This window comes from Anomaloglossus baeobatrachus, chromosome 5 (genome assembly GCF_048569485.1).
Source record: "Anomaloglossus baeobatrachus isolate aAnoBae1 chromosome 5, aAnoBae1.hap1, whole genome shotgun sequence".
Taxonomy (NCBI): domain Eukaryota; kingdom Metazoa; phylum Chordata; class Amphibia; order Anura; family Aromobatidae; genus Anomaloglossus; species Anomaloglossus baeobatrachus.
This window is the reverse complement of record NC_134357.1, coordinates 129,556,962-129,573,323: the sequence shown is the minus strand read 5'-3', so window position 1 is coordinate 129,573,323 and position 16,362 is coordinate 129,556,962. Positions and strand designations below refer to the sequence as shown.

At 45.7% G+C, this 16,362-nt stretch overlaps 1 protein-coding gene across 11 annotated transcripts in view; it reads right to left on the bottom strand.

Annotated features, from left to right (window-relative positions):
* GBF1 (golgi brefeldin A resistant guanine nucleotide exchange factor 1) overlaps positions 1-16,362 on the bottom strand; it is a 325,666-nt gene that overhangs the window by 22,734 nt on the left and 286,570 nt on the right. For 4 of the 11 annotated variants that reach the window (XM_075348884.1, XM_075348880.1, XM_075348887.1 and 1 more), the window contains 6 exons: positions 15,699-15,793; positions 13,066-13,219; positions 12,460-12,682; positions 9,840-10,000; positions 7,868-8,120; positions 279-484 (listed from right to left, as the gene is read on the bottom strand). In XM_075348884.1, coding sequence (XP_075204999.1) covers positions 279-484; positions 7,868-8,120; positions 9,840-10,000; positions 12,460-12,682; positions 13,066-13,219; positions 15,699-15,793 — 1,092 coding nt within the window. The remainder of the gene's footprint in view (positions 1-278; positions 485-7,867; positions 8,121-9,839; positions 10,001-12,459; positions 12,683-13,065; positions 13,220-15,698; positions 15,794-16,362) is intronic. The other 7 variants (XM_075348888.1, XM_075348882.1, XM_075348890.1 and 4 more) reach the window with 3 other exon arrangements.

The window sequence follows — 16,362 nt, the reverse complement described above, 5'->3', positions numbered from 1 at the left end:
ATAAAATCGTCTGAACTAGACGAGAACTTTCAGATCACAAAGTGCCAGAACATACTTATGCCACAAGGCTAATATTTTACAGTGTGTAATACAAGATCATTACATCATCATAGGCGGCTCTTGATTGCGTTTAGTTAATCGTAAGTGATGGGAAACCAGTGATTTGGCAAGAAAATGGAAAATAATTTCCTGAAGAAATCAAGTAGTCCTTATTTCTTCTTAGTAGTCCAAGAAAAACGGGAAGATATGAAGGAGGAGGAAAGGCCTGCCATACTTACGTCGTGACTAACCTGTAATGACACAGTGTGGTAACTGGCGGGCACACTCTCATCCTCCTCATCATCGCTATGTGAACGGTATTGCCGTTGATTGGAGACCCTGGAGCGACGCACAGGATTTTCCTTCTCTTTCGTTTTCTTCTTGAAGCGGTTAGCCTTGCTGTCATACTTGTTACTCTTCGCTCTTTTCTCATGGGATTTATACCCTTTGAAAGTGACAGGATAATTTTTTAACTATACAAAAAACTAAATATGACTGAAGACAAGTAACGCAAGTAGCAAACACACATAAAAATGTGCAAAATATATAAATAAGTGAGCACAGTTACAAAATGTCTGTGATAAGCGGAGTAATCATGTGCCAGCATATGTAGTGCACAATACACAGTATGGAACTCTGTATACAGTGCATATTACATGGAGTAAAACATGTAAATATTAAAAAAGAGAATTTTGTTTACTTACCGTAAATTCTTTTTCTTATAGTTCCGTAATGGGAGACCCAGACCATGGGTGTTCAGCTTCTACCTCTGGAGGACACACAAAGTACTACACTTAAAAGTGTAGCTCCTCCCCCCGAGCTTATACACTCCCTGGTGAGCAGACCCAGCCAGTTTAGTGCAAAAGCTGAAGGAGAATAGCCACCCACAAGTAGGACAGAGCAATAGCCGGAACAACCGGAAACTCTGTCCACGACAACAGCCGGTGATAACACGCGGAACAAGAAAAGTGCCAACAGGCAACAGGGAGGGTGCTGGGTCTCCCATTACGGAACTATAAGAAAAAGAATTTACGGTAAGTAAACAAAATTCTCTTTTTCTTTATGGGAGACCCAGACCATGGGACGTCCCAAAGTAGTCCCTGGGTGGGAAATAAACCGAACAAAGTAAGAAGTAGGCAAAACCTAACTTCACAAATGGGCGACAGCCGCCTGAAGGATGTGTCTGCCCAAGCTCGCATCTGCCGAAGCATGAGCATGCACTTGGTAGTGCTTCGAAAAGGTATGCAGGCTAGTCCAAGTGGCAGTCTGACAGGCTTGTTAAGCCGTAGCCTGGTGCCTGAAAGCCCAAGAGGCACCAACAGTTCTGGTCGAATGTGCCTTGATCCCCGGCGGGGGAGGCACCTGAGAACTCTGGTAGACGTCCGAAATGGTGGATCTGATCCAACGGGCTAAGGTCGGCTTAGAAGCAGAGAGGCCCTTGCGCCGACCTGTGGTTAGCACAAAAAGAGAGGTGCACCGCCTAATAGAAGCGGTGCGGGACACATAGATCCGGAGCGCCCGCACCAGATCCAGAGTATGCAGCGCTTTTTCAAAGCGATGAACAGGAGCCGGACAAAAGGAAGGTAGGGTAATGTCCTGGTTAAGGTGGAAAGGAGAGACCACCTTAGGAAGAAAGTCCGGAGTCGGACGGAGAACCACCTTGTCTTGATGAAAAACTAAAAAAGGTGACTCCGAAGAGAGCGCGGCCAAATCAGAAACTCTCCTGAGGGAAGTTATGGCCACCAGAAAAACCACTTTCTGAGAAAGACGATGCAAAGAGACCTCCCTAAGAGACTCAAAGGGGGGTTTCTGCAAAACTGAGAACCAAATTAAGGTCCCAGGGATCCAAGGGCCGCCGGTAAGGCGGAATAATGTGATACGCGCCTTGCATGAAGGTGCGGACCTGAGCCAGTCGAGCGAGACGCCGCTGGAACAGTACTGACAGAGCTGAGACTTGTCCCTTGAGAGAGTTGAGGGACAGTCCTAGCTGCAGACCGGACTGTAGAAAAGACAGAAGGGTCGGCAAGGAAAAAGGCCAAGGAGGATGGTCAGTAGAGCGACACCATGACAGGAAAATGTTCCAAGTCCTGTGATATATCGTAGCGGAGGAAGACTTACGGGCCCGAGTCATAGTGGAGATGACTTCAGGAGGAATACCAGAAGCCGTCAAAATCCAGGACTCAAGAGCCACGCCGTCAATTTGAGAGCCGCAGAATTCTGGCGGAAAAACGGACCTTGTGAGAGAAGGTCTGGACGGTCCGGGAGATGCCACGGCATCTCTACGGACAGATGGAGCAGCTGTGGATACCAAGCTCGCCTGGGCCAGTCCGGTGCAATGAGGATGACTCGACGGCCCTCCATTCTGATCTTGCGCAGAACTCTGGGCAAGAGAACTAGAGGGGGAAACACGTAGGACAGACAAAACTGGGACCAGTCTTGAACCAGTGCGTCCGCGGCGAATGCCTGAGGGTCGTGGGAGCGAGCCACGTAAACGGGAACCTTGTTGTTGTGACGGGATGCCATTAGATCCACGTCCGGAGTGCCCCATTTGCGGCAGATTGACTGGAACACTGCCGGGTGCAGGGACCACTCGCCACCGTCCACGGTTTGACGGCTGAGATAATCTGCCTCCACTGCCACCTGCCACTGCCACCACTGAAGAAAGCTCCTGGTTTGTGGCGACAGAGCCACTAACCTGTGTAAGGAGGAAGGCTGCTTGTCCCAACAGCGGAGAATGTCCAGCTGCAGGGGGCGCAGATGGAACTGGGCAAAGGGAACAGCCTCCATGGATGCCACCATTTGACCCAGCACCTGCATCAACCGCCTGAGGGTATAACGGCGGGGCCTCAGCAGAGAGCGCACCGCTAGCTGAAGGGACTGCTGTTTGACTAAGGGCAACTTCACAAGTGCCGACAAGGTCTCGAACTGCATCCCTAGGTACGTGAGACTCTGGGTCGGAGTCAGAGTGGATTTGGGCAGATTGACCAGCCACCCAAATTGAGCTAGAGTGGAGAGAGTGAGCGAGACACTCCGCTGACAATCTGCGCTGGATGAAGCCTTGACTAGAAGGTCGTCCAGGTAAGGAATTACTGCCAACCCCTGGAGGTGCAAAACTGCAATCACTGCTGCCATGACCTTGGTGAATACCCGAGGGGCGGTGGCCAACCCGAAGGGAAGAGCCACGAATTGGAAATGATCTTCTCCTACTGCAAAACGTAGCCAACGCTGGTGAGACACTGCAATTGGCACATGCAGATAGGCATCTCTGATGTCGATGGATGCCAGGAAATCCCCTCGGGACATAGAGGCAATGACTGATCGCAGAGACTCCATGCGAAAAGGCCGCAACTGAACATGCTTGTTGAGAAGCTTCAGATCCAGGATGGGCCGCAAGGTACCGTCCTTTTTTGGGAACTAGGAAGAGATTTGAGTAGAAACCTCTGAACCGTTCCCGAGCGGGAACCGGTACAATCACTCCATTGGCCTGCAAGGCTGCCACGGCCTGTGAGAAGGCGGCGGCCTTGGAGCAGAGGAGTTGAGAGAAAAAATCTGTTTGGCGGACTGGAAGAGAATTCTATCCTGTAGCCGTGGGAGATGATATCTCTCACCCACTGATCGGAGACGTGTTGAAACCAAGCGTCGCCAAAGTGGGAGAGCCTGCCACCGACTAAGGACGTCGCTGGAGCGGACAGATAGTCACGAGGAGGCTGCCTTGGTGGCAGCAGCTCCTGCGGTCTTCTGTGGACGCGCTTTAGGGCGCCAGTTGGATTTCTGATCCTTGGCTGAGTTGGCGGACGAGGCCGAGGGCTTAGAGGACGACCAGTTGGAGGAACGAAAGGAGCGAAACCTCGACTGATTCCTACCCTGGGCAGGTTTCCTGGCTTTGGTTTGTGGCATGGAAGTACTCTTCCCGCCAGTTACTTCCTTAATAATTTCATCCAGCTGTTCTCCGAACAGCCGGGACCCAGCAAAAGGGAGCCCAGCAAGGTACTTCTTTGAAGAAGCATCTGCCTTCCACTCTCGAAGCCACAAGATTCTGCGGATAGCGAGGGAATTAGCCGAAGCCACCGCAGGGCAGTGAGAAGCCTCCAGCATGGCAGACATGGCATAGGATGAAAAGGCCGAAGCTTGGGAAGTTAAGGCATCCATTTCGGGCATAGATTCCGTAGTGAGGGAATGCATCTCCTCTAGAGAAGCAGAGATGGCTTTGAGAGCCCACACTGCTGCAAAAGTCGGAGAAAACGCGCCCCCCCGCCGCTTCAAACACGGATTTGGCCAGAAGGTCAATCTGGCGGTCAGTGGAATCCTTAAGGGAAGTGCCATCAGCCACCGACACAACGGTCCGGGCTGCGAGCCTAGACACCGGAGGGTCTACCTTTGGGGAGTGAGCCCACTCCTTGACCACCTGAGGTGGAAAGGGAAAACGGTCATCAGAACCACGCTTTGGGAAGCGTTTGTCAGGGCAGGCCCTGGGTTTGGTCACAGCGGCCTGAAAACTGGAGTGGTTAAAGAACACACTCTTTGCTTTCTTAGGCAAGGTAAACTGGTGCTTTTCTGCCAGAGAGGGTTGCTCCTCTGGTACTGGTGGATTGAGATCCAGTACAGAATTAATAGAAGCAATCAAGTCACTAAGATCTGAGTCACTTTCGGACAGATCAATGGGGTACATGGAGTTAGCCTCCGAACCCCCTGTAAAGGCATCCTCCTCATCCTGCGAGTCAGCTCTGGAATCAGAGCCACGGGAGGAGGAGGGAGAGGGAACCCTACGTCTCTTCCCAGGAGGACGGGGTCTGGGCCCTGATGATGAATCCTCTGTGAGCTCCGGTCCTGAGAGAGCCCTAGCAGCAGAGGCACCCTGTGAAGGGGGCTGATGCATACTCAGCAAGGTCTTGGACAGAAGTCCCATGGACTCAGCAAAGGACTGGGAGATAGACCTAGAAAAGGATTCTACCCAAGCCGGGGGTTCAGCCACAGAAGCAGGAGCAGCCTGAGAGACCACTGGGGGTGAGACTCCAGGCTGTGGCACCGCCAAGTTAGAGCAGGCATCACAATGTGGATAGGTGCTCGGTTCAGGCAGCAGGAGCTTACATGCATTGCATATTGAATAAAGCTTTGGAGCCTTGCTCCTCGTGTAAGACATGCTACTGGAGTGGGGGCTCTGCCAGAGAATGACCCCCAGAGAGTATATACAGAGGTCCACAACCGGAGACCGGTTGTGGCTTACCAGACCGCTGGAGCGGTGTTGTGTGCCCTCCAGATCCTGAATCCCGGACCTCCAAGCACAGCACCTCAGCAGGGATGCTGCAGACCAGCGCTGCAATGTGCAGAGAGAACGCTGAAAAAATGGCCGCCGGAGAGAAGAGAGGGGGCGGGACCTGCTTGAGGAGTGGGATCTGGAGGGCCATAGAGACCTAGAGGGGAGGGGACACACACTGCAGTGGGGAGTGTCCCTCCCCTGTACAGAACGGCCGCCGGGAGGAGCCGAGACTGTCCCTCTGCATGAGTGACATGCGAGGGCAGTGAAACCGAGACTAGGCCTCCGACGAAGCCGGGGCCTAAATTTGAGCGGCGCGGCCGACGCGCAGGCACCATCGGCGCGGTTCTCAGGCAACAGCTAGAGAACCCGCCGGAAATGTCAGTAAATACAATAAATACACTCTCCCCCAACAATAAAGTACAGGGACCCCGAAATATAAACGTCTCAGGTACTTAGCTTCTGAGACGCAGGGCCAGGTCCCTGGGAATGAGTGCTCCTGTCCAGCAGGGTCCTGAAGGGCTGCGGATGGAGACCGGTCTCCTGCCAAGCATGGAGACCATGCTGGCTCCCACTTCAAGCCAGAGCCCAGGAGGGATGGTGAAGGAGCACGGCATGTAAGGCTCCAGCCTAGGAATCAACCTTAACAACACCGCCGACACAGTGGGGTGAGAAGGGACATGCCGGGGGTCCAGACGTGGACCCCTACTCTTCATCTCGTTCAAAAAGGAAAAAAAAAAAATCATACGAGAATGCATGTGTGGATGTATGCCTCCTGACACAAAGCAATAAAATGGCTGGGTCTGCTCACCAGGGGGTGTATAAGCTCGGGGGGAGGACCTACACTTTTAAGTGTAGTACTTTGTGTGTCCTCTAGAGGTAGAAGCTAAACACCCATGGTCTGGGTCTCCCATTACGGAACTATAAGAAAAAGAATTTACGGTAAGTAAACAAAATTCTCTTTTTTTTTCGATAAAGAAAGGAAATATGTCAGCAAGTTTTTGTACCTAGTCTGACAACCCTTTTTCATTCTCTATGTTTAGCCTCATTAAAATAAAAAAAGCTTATACTCGCCTCCCATGCTGGCATCATTCCAGCAGTAGTGGCTATCGCAGTCCCGGGGCTCACGTGAGCTTGTGACATCACACAAGCCCCGGGCCCAATCATCGCCGGCTTCTCTCTCTCTCCACCCTCAAACATATAAGTAACCAACAGGAAGTGAGATCTGAGGCTGACCACTCCCTGTTAATTACTTATGTGTCTGAAGGCGGGGACAGAGAAGCTGGCGGTGATTATGCTCGGGGCTTGCGTGATGTCACAAGCTCATGTGAGCACTAGGAATGCGAACACCAACACCGCTGCAACCGCGCCAACACAGAAGGGGAGTATAAGATTTTTATATTTTAATAGGTCCAAACATAAGGAATGAGAGGGGGTTGACCTAGCAGTAGACAACCCTGTTAATCCAATAGCAGAATAATGTAGGGGCAGAGACGCAGATTCCAGCAATGTGTCACTTACTGTGCTGCTTGCTGCAGTTTTTAATAAAATCACCGTTTTAATCACCAGGAGATCACCACTAGAAGACTAGTAAACCTGCTGCCTGGAAGAAGCATCGCTAATGCGAAATGTGCGTTGGGTGTGTGGGATGCCATTACATCTCCTTTGCAGACTCCCTTATAGGTATATTGTGGGTTACTATAGGACCTATTTAGTACAGATTTTGTGTTCATAATGTGATTTCTATTTAACATCTTTTCCCACACTTGTGTATTTACTTTGTCACTTTACTTAATATGCTTTCTCATGTACTAATTGTAACTATGAACACATGATTATTATTGGTTGGTCCGGCTATAATTATTAACTATACTGCTAGGGGAGTTGTCTAGCTAGGTGTTCGCAATATAATTTCTACCCTTTGAGGGGTTCGGTTTTTGGAGACATTCTTTTGTATGTTGTTAATATTTTTATTTATTTAATAAAGGACTTAATTCTTATATGCGGTTGCATATGTTGTTGGTGTCTGCTGCCAAGTAGTCAAAGCCTGCCTCCAACGCTAGCAGTTTTCTGTGTACGCTGTGCATAGGCAGAAAGCTGCCAATCAGTGTTGGGGGCAGGGTATAAAGAGCTCAGCATTCAGAAAACTGGCAGATCTGCAACAGATAAAACTGATTTTTACCAAAACTATATTAAGCAGTCCAGTAAGTGTTATATCGCTTATATCAGAGACTCAGCCATTCATCATGCATAAGCAAAAACCTCGTCGACAGTTTCCCTTTAATCAAAGCTTAAAAAACTGCCACATTGACTTTCTTCTACAGCACATTTATTTTCTTTATTTTATGATTATGTATGTATAATAGCAAATGTTACTGTGTCTTAGAATCTGTGTCCACAGATACCCATACTATATTTAAAGGGGAATTATGCTTTTGGCAGTATGTATAGTGCCTTGCTCGATCGTATCCATCTTATTATTCCGCACTGATGGGTTGTACAAGGGACAACACAAACTCGCCAACAATACAGTTATTAGGTCTGATAAAAGGAAGAAGACTGAGTAACACTTACACACACCTCCATTAAGACTCGCCTCTACAAAGACCCGAATTGTCTTTACGCACAATTCAAAGTTCTCTGGTGTGACGTGCGCGGCATCACGTACAATGAACGACAGAGATTCCACACTTTTCATAAGGGATTTCGTATCATGTGGGCTAAAGTCCAGACCGATGGTCAAACTGTACTGGTTTACTGGAGCGTTTGTACCTGGCTTGTTCATCACTGCAGTTATTTTAGAAGAATCTACGTCTTCCTTTCCTACCTTCAAGGAAATAAAACACACAGCATACGCTTATTAAAACAACGAAAGGTGTGCTAAGTCTTAAAGGTAAAGCAGTAATTTGAATTGGCGAGAATCGATTAGTAGGACAAAATCTATCAGTCACATCAGTAATCTGTGTTCACTGGACGCGAGCCACGAGTACTGCCTCTTGTCAGGCTGCATCCAAGGCTTTTTTTTTCTTCCATTAACCAACCTATGGCAACATCAGCATGACGCATATGTGATGTCGCACCAGACTTACTAATTAAAAGAGCCATGGATGCTGGGATATAGGAGGCAGTTCTCAGACTCCTGACCAGTGACCACACATCACTGACGAGGCCCATGGACCAGGCCCTGCGAATCTATGCGCGCTAACTCCAGAACTAATTTATTACCTCTATATTATCCCATTTCAGTAGGAATACTATAATAAAATTGAAGGCTAAGTATACCTGCAATTGTTTGTTATTAAAAAATAATAAATAATCTAATCTATAGTTTTACTCTAATACATTACAGTTTAAGCTAGGTAAAACATTAGTTATTCTCACGTTTTCTTCAGGAGCACACCGCTCCCCTGCCTCCTAGCTTCCTGCTTGCCAGGGATGAGAGAAGGAGGAAGGTAATGTGGTGCATTCCTGAACAATTCAGCGGACCAGCAAAGATGATACTGGCCCAAGCTGTGCCAGTATCATACTGTGCCAGGGCTGAAAGAAGACCGCACTTTGCCTCAGCAGCAATGGAGGAGCATAAGGGAACAGAAGCTAACTGGATCCAATGGTCCCACCAGACTACCGTATTTTTCGGATTATACAACGCACTTTTCCTTCCAAAAATTTGGGAGGAAAATGAAGGGTTCGACTTATAATCCGAATGTAGCTTACCGGGAGGTAGAGAATGGGCGTTCTGATAGCTGCGGAGGGCTGAGCTGGATGCTGTGCTGGCGGTGTGGAGCAGGGTGGTGCGGCGGGTGTGCCAGATGCTCTGTTGGCGGTGTGGGCTTCAAAAGAGGGTGCCTGTGCGTGCGCAGATTGAGCTCTCAGCTCAAGATCTCATGTGCGCACGCGACTCCTCTGGCCCACTGAACTCCCAGTAGATGACGTAAGGAAAATGGCGCCCGGAGGTGGTGCATGCGCAAATGAGATCTTGGCTTGTCATTGAGCTGAGAGCTCAACTGCGCACGAGCCAACTCTGGGTGCCATTTCTTTGAAGCCCGCACTGCCAACACAGCATCTGGGACACTCACTGTACCACCCTACTCCGTACAGCCCCCACCGCTGCCAGCACAGCCTCCAACGCAGCATCGCCCTACTCCAGCACCGCCTCCTGTGACCCCGATCCAAGACCTCTGCCGCCCCCCCTCCAGTAAGACACCAAAGTATAAGAAGGAGTCACCCCTCCTTTTTTTACTTCTAAATTTGGGGTGCGTCTTATAAAACAAAAAATATGGTACATTTTTACTAAATAAAAAGTATTTAGTAAAATTTGTAATATTTAAATGTACTTTATTTTTACTACACTTCTCCTTTAAATTTTATTTGATTCCATTAATATTAGATAGATTTGAGCTGAGATTAGTTTACATCCTACCGGCTACATAGAGCTGATGTATTAGACTTTGAGGAGACAAGCATGCTTATTTTTGGGAACAAGAATGAACTAACAAAAAAAACTTTGATTTTGTTAGTGCTCTGATGGTATGAAAAGTTGTCTCACCACAAGCCAGCCACTGTTCACCATATCCACGTCCGTGACTGACCGGTGCATCTTAGATTGCTTGCTGTGCTCAGTGTATACCTCGGAATCAGAGGTGTATCCACGATCCAAGCTAACATCAGTGGTGTGATAAGAGGAGACTTCACTGTCAGACTGAGCACCTAAGCAATGAACACACATTTAAGATTAGAACTTTAACATTTCATAAAACAGATTGTTTTTTTTATGCTGCTCCAGTGGTGTAATTTAGTAGTCTGCATATAAGAGTTACTACAAATGCAAAATGCTGCAAATGTACATTAAAGGGGATCCACAATACAAACAATACACATTATTTAATAAATCGATTAGACCTGATGAGACTGGTGGACTTACTTTTAAAATCAATGTCAGACTGGCTGTATAATCCTTTTTACAGATTAATATGAAAATGAGCATTTTCCGGTTGGATCGACTCATAAGCTTTTTTAAATTGGAAGATTATATAGATATTGTGACATAAATAAGCAAATAAGTACATCAGTCTCATCAGGTCTAAGAGATCTATTAAATTATGTATACAGTCTGTATTGTATAATCTGGTGACAGATCCTCTTTAAAAGGAGATCAAACAGGTGATCACCGCTGCACCCTCAAACTTTGGTGCAAGTGGAAAGCTGTCTAGGAAAGAAGAAAAAGAAAGCTGTTGAAAGCTTGGGATGGAGCTGAAGCGTCAAGAAGAAAATAAAGCAACAAAATGGATTGAATATATTTGAGTTCTGGGTTCTTTTTCTTTTTCCACTTTAAAAGGATATCTGTTTAAGTTTTTTCCACCTAAGCTGAAAGCAGCATAATGTAGAGACAGAGACCCTGATTGCAGCAATGTATCATTTACTGAGCTGCTTGATGTAGTTTTGATAATCTGCTCATAAAACAGGGATTTTCTCTCTAGAAAACTAGTAAATCTGCTGACATTATCCAACCACACTGCCACCACTGATTGGCAGCTTTTTATGTACACTGCATATGCAAAAAGCTGCCAATCAGTGATGTGTGCAGTAATATACAGAGCTCAGCATTCAGAATGGCATATCCGAGACTTGGGGTGAAGGAAAGAAGGGGGAAAGGGGGAGGGGGAATTGTACATAAGCATTAACAGGCAGGTCATTGCTACCTACCTGCCTGTTGTGCCCGCTGTTGTTGTTCACCAGCACAAAGCAGCCAAAGACTGCTCCTGCCGGCAATTCAGCTGCTTCTGTTCACACGTCAACAATGCAGCAGATTCTCATATGCTCTGCTCTGTAAACGGGGCTGGACAGCCGATGTCATACTCACTGAAAGCCGGCTCCTCCAGGTAGACAGTGGGAAGCAGGCTGTCAGTTGGCATGACGCTGGCCGTCCCGACCAGTCTACAGAGCAGAAAATAAGCATCTGATCAGTTGATGAAGCCATTGTATTGCCGGTAAGAATGGTCTATGACAACTGAGCTGGCGAAGAATGGCACCGGACACAAAAGACAGGTAGGTAGCAATTACCAGCCTGTTAGTGCTTAGGCACATTTTTTTTTTTTTTTTAAGTCCTGGATATACTCTTTAAGGGATACATTACTGGAATCAGGGTCTATAAGTAAAATCCATATGATGTTCTTTAAATGTCCAATCTATATGGGTCTTCTGATATAAATTATAACAATAGGGTCTCGTCATGCACTGTCGGGAATAGGAAAGTGGCCATGCATGTGCATCTTTCTCCATTATCTGGTTATATTTAATGGGATCTAGAACTATTAACAATTAATACCCCAGATGGGGAAACCCCATCTGGGGGTATTAAAAAAAATAAATAAATAAATAAAAAAGGGAAAAACTCTTAATACGTATGTCATGTTTTGTGCCTAGGCTTAGAGAATGGCAAATTATAGGGGTTGTCCACTACTCAGAAAACCCCTCCTCAATCACTTTGTTTCTGATAACCCAAAACTGAGCAGTCTGCTCAGAGAAAAAGTGTCCGCTTTTGTCATATGTGGAGAAAACGGATCACCTGAATGAGCTCAATCTCATCAGAAGTACTTTAAATGCCATTAAAAGGGAAACTGTCAAAAATAAATAAAAAATGATTATTTTACTTCTAAAGGTTTCATTCAAAATTAAAAACATTGTGTTGTGAGAGCTCAAGAATGCATTCATGAAAATGTCACATGTTGTACAAGTACATAATGTTTCCTTGTTTGTGTGTCTCAAAAACACGACTAGATAATCTCCAGACATTCTAGTGATTAACAGACCTAATACAGGATTTCAAGTGGATTTCCATGGTTAATTAGGTCTCTCGTCTAAGAAGGCTGCACAGATAGGCACATATTATATTCTCTTGGAAAATAGTATTTTGAGGAGCAGTGATAAATATCTACTTAATGAAATGCTGGTTACCTCTTAGTCACACCAGTACCTATGATATAAAAATCCAGAATGAACATTGCAGGCGGTAAACATGAAGAGCAGCTGAACCCTTTTAATTTTATTAATGGATTTAAGCAGCATATTTATTTTCTTCATCTGGCCTTCACTTAATTTAGAGACGGCAAAAAGCAGCTGCTTATCTCTCGGGGCATTGAATTTCATAAAGCACATCCTCCACGTACCTGCATCATTATCGTTCCTGGTTGTCACCTGCAGGGCAGCTGGCGGCTTCACTCCTGCTCCAATGCACTCCAGCAGGCAGAACAGAGTGTACCAGTCATTGCTAGAGTGGATGTTGGCAGCATTGGTCTTCAGCAGTTCATGAAGGCCAAAAGCGACTTGTCGACTCACCCTGGACAGCACGCTCGGCTTCATCATTAACAGAATACGAAGTGAAAGGAGAACCTGTGGAGCAAACAGCAGGCTTATAAAAAGGCAACAAATGTATTGAGGGGGCTACCACACACACACCACACACACCACACACACCACACACACCGTGTATGGAATGGCAAACATAAAATGGAGAGAAATCATAAATCATTAGCGTCACTATTTCATGATTACTTGCAGATAGACAAATGACCATATCTTACTATTAAACACACTTTTCTTCTAAAGAGCCATGCAGAAATCTGCGTATGTGTCTAAAAGTCGGGATAAAGGCAGCGGGAGAGCTAGTTATAAGCGCTTCTGATAGTACAGGACATCCCATAGCCTGAAAAGTACGCGTCTGCCACTCGCACCGTAACCACAGGAGTCCTGTCTAGGTAGCCATTGCAGCTTACCTGTCCACTGATATCTTCACGACGTAACAGTCGAATAGCAAGTCGTAGCAGTCCCACCACTGCCCGCTCCACAAGGAAACAATACTCCACAGCATGAGCACAGAGATGGTAGAGGTGATCTCGTACTACTTGCCAGACACAGCCCACGCGGTCTCTTTGACGAAGAAAAATAAATGGCACTTTATTAACACATAAGAACACCTATTTTGTTATTACACAGGTACACACAACCCAATGTTACATATTATAAGTTCCAGAACAATGAGCTTCTCTATATATACTGTATATATACACACATTCTTACTACTACTCTCCTCACTATAGAAGATGCACATACACCGTAGATAGCTGTTGGCTGATATGCCAATACAGTCACTGCATGGGAAAGTCCTTCAGTGGGAACAAAACTAAAATGGGGTAATGCAGCCTTTTGTAAAATACCCTATGAGGACATTAGGGGGTAATAATGACTGGTGTAAACAGATCTCTACCATAGTATCCAGTAATGTGACCCCAATTGATGAGCACGAGCAAATATTTTGAGTGCAATACTTCAACTAAAATCAGCATCTCTGTAATAGTTATTAAAATAAGCCAATACTTGAATGTTTATTTGGGACAAGTGCTGGATACCTACCTATCGAAAAAAATCAGCAAACAAACTGTTCTGCACTACCTTTCTAAGCCCTTTTCCAGTGCCATGGAGGAGTGACCTAGTCAGGTCCTTACGTTGTATGGGTCTCATGTGCACGTAGACAAAGAAAAGATGAACTTGCAAGCATCCATAGAAATAGAAAACCATGGCACATCCAGCGAGGGTCTCAAAGGTGCTTTATTTAATTCCAACGGTGCATTAAAATAGTGGGCAGAGGACCGGGTGCAGGTCTCCTGGGGACGACGGCCGTTTCGTACCTCTTGGTACTTCGTGGACCCATCGAAGTACCAAGAGGTACGAAACGGCCGTCGTCCCCAGGAGACCTGCACCCGGTCCCCTGCCCGCTAATTTTAATGCACCATTGGAATTAAATAAAGCACCTTTGGGATACTCGCTGGATGTGCCGTGGTTTTCTATTTCTATGGATGTGAAGGCCTAGGCTATGAATCGTTTGTCCAGTATAATAATAAGATAATCTGTCTTTGAATGCTTCATGTATTGCTTCTCCATATTTACCTAATTGAATTAACGGAATATATAACCAAAACATATTATGCTTAGGGCTATGTAGAATAAGTTTTAGTTCATGAATAGAAGAGATACTTATCTGTGGTAACTAGCATTCTTCTATTCATAGAAGAATGCTTATCTGTGGTTTCAGATAGATAACTAGCGTTCTTCTATTCATGGAAGAATGTTTATCTGTAGTTTCAGATGGGTAACTGACATTCATGGATAGAAGAGAATAAGTAATTGACATTGTTCTATTCAAAGACTCTCATCTATGTCTAAACACACTTGAATGTTTTGCGAACGAATATTGCTAAGACTGTTCAAACAAGAAATTAACTATGCCCAGCTAGCTGGTTGGTTAATAGAGAACGTGAGTATATTGAGTAAGCTATATATATATATATATATGCTATGTGTTGAATACAAGGGTCAGAAGAGCATTTAGCTTCTCCCGGATAGACATGTCTCTGTGTGGTTATTTCTCTTGATTCATATACATCTGCGCAGTTCTGATTTGGAATCCTCCTCTGAGACCCTGAGAGAGAGACCCCCTGGAGGTCTCCCCCAACATAGATACCTACCTATCTAGCACACAATCCGGCAGGTGTCAGTAGACATGGCATCACCACTCCTGCTCTCCTCCACACGACAAAGTGAGCAGAGGCAGAATTCCCATTGAATACTTAAAGGGGCTCTCCATATTGGATAAACAGTACTTGTTAATTCTCATGTACACCTTAGTTGGGAGTAGGCTGGCAGCTATCCACCAGTCTGCAGTCATATTGAGTGACTGCAGACTTGTCCCGAGCCTGGACAACCCTTTTAAATTCTGCAGTTTTGATTTTTTCGCTCTCTCGTTACGGTATTTACTGATCAGTTTAATGCTTAAGAGAATAAACCACGTGGTCAAAACCTATGCAACGTCCTCTGGATTTCTTGAATGTAACATCAGCAACGCAGCTTACTACTCCTATCCTCGTTCTACATTGTGGAATCACCAGACCTCGACCTAAAGGTACTGCAGCAGCAGTAAATCCATGATTATTCAGTTGTGGGCTAAACAACCCCATAAGGGGATTAGTTCTTATACCCCTCTTAACATCTTTATCCAGCGATAAGACCCTTACCCTTAAGTCCAGCCTTATTTTTACTTACAGCGACGTCTGGTCTCTTGTGACGCTGTCACTTGAGCCTTGCAGCCACTTCACTCTCACTTCCTTCAGACAAGAAGTGATTCTGCTGCTCTCTGACCTCCTCCGAGGTCAATACGTCCAAAGGAAGGGAGAGTGAAAATCACTGATTGGCTGCAGGGCACATGCTGTTATTTTAAAAACTGAGGTGTATAGGAATTAGGGAGAAGTTATCTGATTGATAGACAAACCCTTTAATACAACGAATCCCTATCTGAATATTGGATAGAAGCAGACAGGTGAATGTAAAATGACAAATGCGCTGTGTTTATCACCTATTTTCGAGGACAATTCTAAGCAGCATTTCAAGGCAGAAGGCAGCATCTTCTTCATCGTAAGTTTCTTCATCAGGGGTCACAGATATCAGTGCCTAAGTAAAGAAAACACCCTACATTAGAATCCACGTAACCAGTGTAACCTTTTACTGATCAAACACCGCAACAAAAAGTGTGCCACACCAGGTGTAATATTACTGCACTCTGCAATGATGGAGCAGAGTATACCTGGCTGTGTAACAGATCTGCGGGCTACTAAACATACTAAGACAGCAAATGTTGTCCATGCAGTAGTCGCCTGTGTGCAATGCTTTCTGTGTAAATTATGACTTAGCATGTGTGCTGGGAACGAATGCAATACATTACAAGTAGGAGCTAGTTGTCGGTGTGCCCGCAGGCGTGCAGCTGTGATTGACAGCTGCCCTCCCATACAATACCCAGAGTATGGAAAAGTTCTATCCTAAACTTTTAGATTTCATCATACTAACATATTTGATGCCAGAGAAAAGTTGTTGTTTTTTTTTTTTGTACCCGTTCAACACACGCAAATATACAAAATATAAGTGTATAAACAGGGTCCCATCATATTAGAAAAGTTGTAAGTATATTGTAGCATGACATAAACCTTCTGCAAAAAAAACAAACCCCAAAAAATAGGGATCAT